This window comes from Argiope bruennichi, chromosome 2 (genome assembly GCF_947563725.1).
Source record: "Argiope bruennichi chromosome 2, qqArgBrue1.1, whole genome shotgun sequence".
NCBI lineage: Eukaryota > Metazoa > Arthropoda > Arachnida > Araneae > Araneidae > Argiope > Argiope bruennichi.
The window spans coordinates 82,160,068-82,167,708 of record NC_079152.1 but is presented as its reverse complement, the minus strand read 5'-3'; the positions used below and the strand labels follow the sequence as shown (position 1 = coordinate 82,167,708).

The following is a 7,641-nucleotide window of genomic DNA, read 5'->3' as shown; positions in this document are numbered from 1 at the left end:
GATGAAAATTATTACAATAAAAAAGTAATTATTTAACTTTTTAATAATTGTTTAATATTTTCATAACTATTAATAATTATCAAGGACTTTAGATTATTAATAAAATGACAGAACTTCGTTGATTATTAAACTTTCAGCATGTATTTTCCAACAATTTTTAAGGCAAAACAGTTTTAAAAATAAAATAAAATAAAATACCGTCTATATTTCGAAAATAATGTTCATTCAAGCATTTCAAAATCCTCGAAATCACTCTCACAAGTTTTGGTTTCTTCTGAATCAGAATCATCATTGGTATCAATTTGAAATGACAGTTCGTCCACTAAATCTTCTAACAGTCCATCTTTCTCCCAATAATTATTTTCAAGCTTTTCTACGTTTTTGCAATGCGCTGCCCATTCTGCCGAAGTAACTTCAGTGATAGCTGTTTGAAGAAGAGATTTCAGATTGTTCAAACTTAAATCGCCAGTAACATTTCGTTCCTTTATTATTCTTTTTACAGAGGACCACACAAATTCGATTGCGTTCAAATCGCAATGATAAGGGGGTAGTCGGATAACTTCATGTCCTTCTTTCTCTATTAAATTATCAATTTTATAGACAATTTTCTTTGGACGATTACTGTCTATAAGAGAGAACAGTTCCGCTTTTCGCATTTTTTGATCGCAGGGTAATTCCGTTGTTTTTCAACCAGTCTATCATAACTTTTTTGTAGAATACTTCGTTGGAGTGGGGTTTTCGACAGTTGTATGATACGATGCATTATCCATGCATACGACACTGTTTGGTTGCAAATTTGGAAGAAGTTTTTCCAACACCCATTTTTTAAAGTTTTCATAGTTCATTTGCCCGTGATAGTCGCCGCTTTTTGTTGATGCTTTATATACTAGTAAAGCACCCATAAGGAAACCCGTTGATGACCCAGCATGAACAACTATAAGTCTATTTTTCGAATTAACATTTGCTATAGCTCCCAAAACTGTATCATCTTGCCAGCATTTCTTAAATGTCAAATTGCTGTCTACCCAAGTTTCATCAATATAGACAATCGGTCGTCCAGCTTTCCTGTGACATCTCATTTCTCTCAAATATCTGTGTCTCCAAAAAACAATATTTGGTCTTTCCATGAGTACTTTTCTATTATTCACGCACTTCTTCCATCGGAAATTCATTGAATGTAAGACTTTGCACAATGTGTCTTTTTGCCACGAAAATCCAATTTTTTCTTTCAACACGGGTAGTAATTTTCTGAGGGATGGTACTTTCCTTTCTTTTATGTAAAAGTCTTGAATTGTTTGCCGTATAACACACTTGTCAAAGTTGTCTATTTCACAGTTTCGCTTACTAGGTCTTTTACGGTATTTACCGGGTGATTTTAAAACTGTCGATGAGCCCGATGATGAAACTTCCTTTCTTATTTTTTTTATTGTAGCTTCAGAAATTCCAGTTGCTTGAGAAGCCCTTTTCAGAGCTTGTGGGACTGAAATTAACGCAGATTTCGATGAAGCTTCATTGGAACAAAATTCCGCAATATTATATACAATTTTACGTGCCTGCGATTTCAAAATTTCACCCTTCCTTAACTTAAAGACCATCTTGCAGGTTTAGCAAAATAGCAAAATCAATTTAACCAGTAAGGAACAAATAATTTTAAAAGCAAAAGCAAAATAAACACAAGGATAAGATAACGAGTGCAACTCTTTTAAATCCAAGAAGACGAATGACGTGATGTAACCTTTAATTCCGCCAATTCCCTATACCCTTAATCCCCATTAGAAATGAACTAGTCTTGTTACTACAGCGACCGCCACTAGATAGACTTCTTGGCGGGAGCTATTCTTGTGATAGACAGACAGTACTTTAGATGATAAAACTGTATACCGAATGCTATCGCTTTAGAAGCAAAATAAACACAAGGATAAGATAACGAGTGCAACTCTTTTAAATCCAAGAAGACGAATGACGTGATGTAACCTTTAATTCCGCCAATTCCCTATACCCTTAATCCCCATTAGAAATGAACTAGTCTTGTTACTACAGCGACCGCCACTAGATAGACTTCTTGGCGGGAGCTATTCTTGTGATAGACAGACAGTACTTTAGATGATAAAACTGTATACCGAATGCTATCGCTTTAGCTGTTTATGTTTGTCTAGCTGTTTCTATGCAGTCATTTCATTTGCATTCGGATGCCAGACAGACAAATTTTTTTAGAAGGGCTTTCGTACAAAATTTGATAGGAATTTGCAGTTTTGATGTGAAGATCACATAAAAATTTTCATCCATTTATCTCAAAGTCTTTTCGAGCTATCGTATTCACAGACCGACATAATTCTAAAAATGCATTTTTCGGATTCAAACAGGTCAAAATGTGGAGATTCGTCGAAATTTCAAGACCGAATTTTTTAACGACTAGAATATTTTTTATATACTTCAAATACAGTGTGGAACGAACGGAAATAGTCTCCTATCCCGGGTCCTCTCTCTTTCGCTTGCTCTTCAGTTAAGTTCATATTTTCCTCGCCCCCGCATAAAATTGTGTGATCTTGGATAAGGCCCCATTATGCATGGCATTACTAAACAATAGCTAAAATTTATAGATCTTTGGTGTAAATCTAGCATTTTTATTTGTCGTGCCTTTTTGAATGGCTAGTCCTTTGACAACTACTTAAATTCTATTTTTTTATTTTAATTATGAGCTTTTTACCGGTGTAACGCCACTTTTGGCACACACTTAATCATCATCAGAATATATTGTGCAAATGTATATTTAAAACGATTTTTTTCGCAAAGTTTGAAACCAAATGTTGACGGAAGTACAATTTTAATTATAAGATTACATGCGAAATTTCACTGATTTAAATCAGTATGTGTGAGTTATTGTGGTTACATATATTGGAAAGATTTGGCATGTTATTTGATAAGAATCTATGTTTTAGATGCTAAATCCGTGTACCAAATTTTATTTATGTAGCTCTTTATGTTTTGTAGTTATTGAATTCATTTATACTGGAACAGCAAGACAAACAGATTTTTCTGAATGGATTCATTCGGAATTTGATAGAAATTTAAAAATTTGGTCCACAAAACTACCAAATTTCATCCACGTACTTCCAAGCGTTTTTGAATGATAAGGTTCACATACAGATTGACATAATGCCAAAAATGTGTTTTTCGAACTCAAGAGGTTCCAAAGCGTAAAGATCCGTCAAAATTTAGAAATCGAACTTTTTTTACTATTACGATACTTCCTTTCTATATATTCCTATTAGAATACAGGAAAGGGGGAAAAAAGGATAGTTATATTTTTATAATAGTTTATGTTGATTATAGGCTATTAGTGAGTAACCAAACAAAATAACATTATTTAAACTTTTTCCAAATTATTTTAAGTCGAATGATTTTTCTAGCAATAACGCTGTAATATCTTTCATTTATAAAATATTCAATGTTAAATAATTTAGAAATGAAATGGAAGAATCCATATTTTTATTAACCTTAATTTAACCATAACAAGTCTTAAATGTTAATACTACAGGAGATTACAAAAGTTATGTAAAAGACCTCGTTTTTTTTTAAACACGTTGTTTGCTTTTTATCGTTTGCCTTCAATTCTCAGAGTGAAGATAGTAAAGTTTTGATTTTCGTAAACACTAATTGCAAAAAACACTGACGGTGGTGTGTGCGTTCACTCCTTCCAGATAAAGGCGCCATCAAGTTTTTAGCATAATGTCACTCCCATGCAGCGCATAAACGTGACCTATCTTAACGGAAATCCGACCTTCGGTTTCTACGATATCAGTAAACTAGTAGAGACAGAAATGAGAGATAGTTATTTAACGTTGACCTTCACATTCTTTACTATTGAATTAACAGCTGTGTGTATCTGTTTTTTGATAAAATACTAATACAGCATATGATTTTTGGAGCTTGTTATCTATTGACGGATTTTAGTTAAGCAAAAGGGTAGATAACATGCAGATCATATAGATAATGGAGAAGAGTAAAACTATATTTAGTAGAGTCAAATCAGAAAAATATTAGCTACAATCGTTCTCCTAATTTTTAAACTAAAAATTATACGAATTAATTATTATTTACAACAGTGATAAAGCATCAAATGTATACTGTCAACTTATTTATTAATAAGTGCGTACTGTGTGTATATGTTTGTAATGTATATATCTATGTTTTGTAATTGTCGTGGCTGGTTCGTGAGTGCTTTGAAAAAAACTAGGCAAATAGAAAACTTAACAGATTTATTTCAGATTCGTTCGAGTTACTCTGCTCAGTAACTCCTTCTCCACCAAGAGCCAACATTCGAATGACCTCACTCTTTGAATTACACTCGCGCTAGTTGCCTAGCGCCATCTATGAACGTTTATTTTCTTAACGCTTCAAAATCCAATCACTACACCCCCAACGTAAGAGTAGTGTTTATATGAAAACATAAACATACCTCTGAATTAAAATTATGAATTGGATTTTAAAACGTATCTAATAACATCAAATTATCCAAATAAAAATAAACACAAATGCAAAGTTAACTGGAATGAATAACTAATTACTAACAAACATTTAAGAAAGCAACGAGGTAAAATAAGAAATGCACAATTGAATATAAATACCATCTTGATAATAAGAAACTCACTTATCAGTTAATATATACTTAATAATGTATATAATCACTTATGAACTAATAAACACAAATTTATAATGAATATAATCACTTAGTAAACATTAATACATAATTAAGAAAGGATTTCACTTGATAAACATTACTCAAATAATATTTCAAATATAACCAAAACTGCTGAATGAAAATTTATAACAAACACTAGAAAAAGTTATATTCCTGTAACCAATCCTATTTCAAACAGTTTTGCACATTATACTCTTAAACTTGCGAATACCAATTATTCAACATATTAAGAAAATGATAATAACAAAAAAAAACATTAAAACAAATATACATAATATCAAGCATAAATTATTATTATTTTATAGTCACTAATCCCATATTGATATATAAAACAGAAAAATGATATTAGTACTAAAAAAATGTTTTTCAGTCTATTTTGGTAATAAACGTGACAGGGCATCAGCATGCGGCATTTTAGAACCAGGGCAATGTTTTAATGTTATGTTGAATCTCTGCAAGGCAAATACCCACCTTTGTAGTCGAGATGACTGAGGAGCGCACTTGGTCAGATAAGGAAGGGGGTTATGATTGGTAAAAATGTGGATCTCGGATCCAAACACAAGGGTTTCAAACTTTTTCAAGCTCCAAACTATTGAAAATGCTTCCCGTTCGATTGTCGACCAAGATTGTAGGCTTTTGTTTAATTTTTGACTTGCATAAGCGATAGGGCACATTTTTTCATCAACAGTCTGTGATAAACAAGAGCCAATCCCGATTGACGAGGCATCACAATGAATCACAAAGGGTTTGCTCATATTCGGAGTGTGTAGAGTAGGAGCGTGTAACAATGCTGATTTTAATTTTTCAAAAGCAACACTATGCATTTCACACCACGATAATACATCAGGGCTTCTTTTCTTTGTTAGTTCCGTTAATGGAAAGGCAATCTCGGCGAAATTCGCAATATAATCACGATAATAGTTGAAAAGGCCAAGAGCACTACGTAGTTGTTTCTTGGTTTCAGGTACGGGCAAACGAGAGATCGTTTCTAACTTAGCTGGATCAGCTTGATGCTTTCCTGAGCCAATTATATGTCCCAGGTATGAAATTTCAGATTTCGCGAAAGCACACTTTGAAAGATTAACAGTGAATTGCAGCTCTTCCAATCTATCCAGCACCAAATGAAGATGTTTCAAGTGAGAGGAAATATCATTGGAGAATATAGCAATGTCATCAATATAAGCACGGCAAAATTCTCTGTATGGCGACAATGCTTTGTTCATTTCCCTTTGAAAAGTTGCAGCTGCATTTTTCAGCCCAAAAGGCATTACCTTAAAACGATATTGTGCTCTATGGGTCTTAAAAGATGTATAATCCCGCGAATCTTCTTCCATGGGAAGCGAATAGTACCCTTTCAAAAGATCTAACACACTAATCACATTTGCCTGTCCTATGGAATATATTAATTCCGTTGCGTCTTCCATGGGGAAATCGTCGGTTTTAGTCACTGCATTCAAAGCTCGATAATCCACGCACATCCTGATAGATCCATCCTTCTTGTTTACACAGACTATAGGATAAGCAATGTCAGCTGAGCTCTCTTCGATTAGATCTAGTTTTAGGAGTTCTTCGATTTGGGAGTCTATTTGAGGTTTCAACGCTTCAGGAATCCTGTACACGTAAGGTTTTTTCCTTTCTTTATCGTCCTCTAATTTTATCTTGTGATGACCAACCTTTGCAACTCTAACTTGTCCGGTAAATATTGAATGATGATTCCACAATAAGTTCAGGATTTGACATTTCACTTCCTCAGAAAGATGTCGCAAATCCACTTGATCAAATATCTCTTTCCGGTAACATACATTTTTATAACTGGGGGATGAATAAACTTCTCCAAAGTCTGCATCATCTTCAAAGATCATGCCTACAGCATTAATTCTTGGATAGTATTTCCGAATTTTATTTGCATGACAATGCCGAATTTTCCCATCGCTAAGTTTTACTTTATATGAATGTGGAGGGCAATGCTCGATAATTTCTCCAGGACCAGTCCAACGGGCATACAATTTGTTCGATGAATCAGGTATTAATAAATAAACTTGGTCACCTGGCTTAAATTCCTTAGAAGCGGTTCGGCGGTTAAAATATTCTGCATATGCCTGTTGTTTACCAGAAGCGATGAGAGATGCTTCCACTGCAGCTCTTTCTTTCCACTGCAGCTCTTTCTAAGTTTATTTTTTGCTCCTGTAAATAATCCACAACTGATTTCTCCATGTTTAACGGAATGGCAATATCACCACACCAGCTCGATTTTAGAACACTGAGAGGTCCTCGTGCTTCACGTCCATACATCAACTTGAATGGCGAAACACCCGTCGTACAGTTAGGAACTTCCCTGTACGCAAAAAGCATATACGGAATGTATTTATCCCAATTACTCGGATCAGTTCTGATAATGTGATGGAGTGAATTTTTGAACACCCTATTATATCTTTCTATAAGGCCATTCCCAGCTGGATGGTTAGGCGTCGTAAATCTGGGAGCACAACCTAATCTTTTCATGAATTCCTGGGTTAACTTAGAAATAAAGTTCGTTCCATTATCACTTGCAATAACATTGGGTATTCCAGTCCGCATGAATATCTCCAATAAAGCATCACACGTAGCTTTAGCCGTTAACGAACGAAGAGGGATAGCCTCAGGCCATCGAGAATGCTGGTCCATTAGACATAATACATACTTATGCCGACGAGCAGAAGGGGGTTCAATGGGTCCTATTAGGTCTATATTTACTATCTCAAATGGCAATTCCGGACGGAGAACAGGAGTAATAGGAATTTTATCAATCATTTTTTCCGGACTCCTCAACTGGCATTCTTTACAAGATTTACAAAAGTTTTTAATATCATCTGTCATATTTGGCCAATAAAAACTGTATTTAATTCTTTCACTAGTCTTTTTTAATCCCATATGGCATCCGAAAATTGATTCATGTGCTA

At 34.2% G+C, this 7,641-nt stretch overlaps 1 protein-coding gene across 1 annotated transcript; it reads right to left on the bottom strand.

The window, feature by feature from the left end:
* Positions 1-221: 221 nt before the first annotated feature.
* Positions 222-656, bottom strand: LOC129962235 (uncharacterized protein C21orf140 homolog). The gene has a single exon (XM_056075975.1). It carries the CDS (start codon positions 654-656, stop codon positions 222-224), a length of 435 nt encoding a protein of 144 aa, XP_055931950.1.
* Positions 657-7,641: the final 6,985 nt, after the last annotated feature.

Coding starts and splice junctions, on each gene's coding strand:
- LOC129962235 (XM_056075975.1), bottom strand. CDS start 656: ATGCGAAAAGCGGAACTGTTCTCTCTTATAGACAGTAATCGTCCAAAG.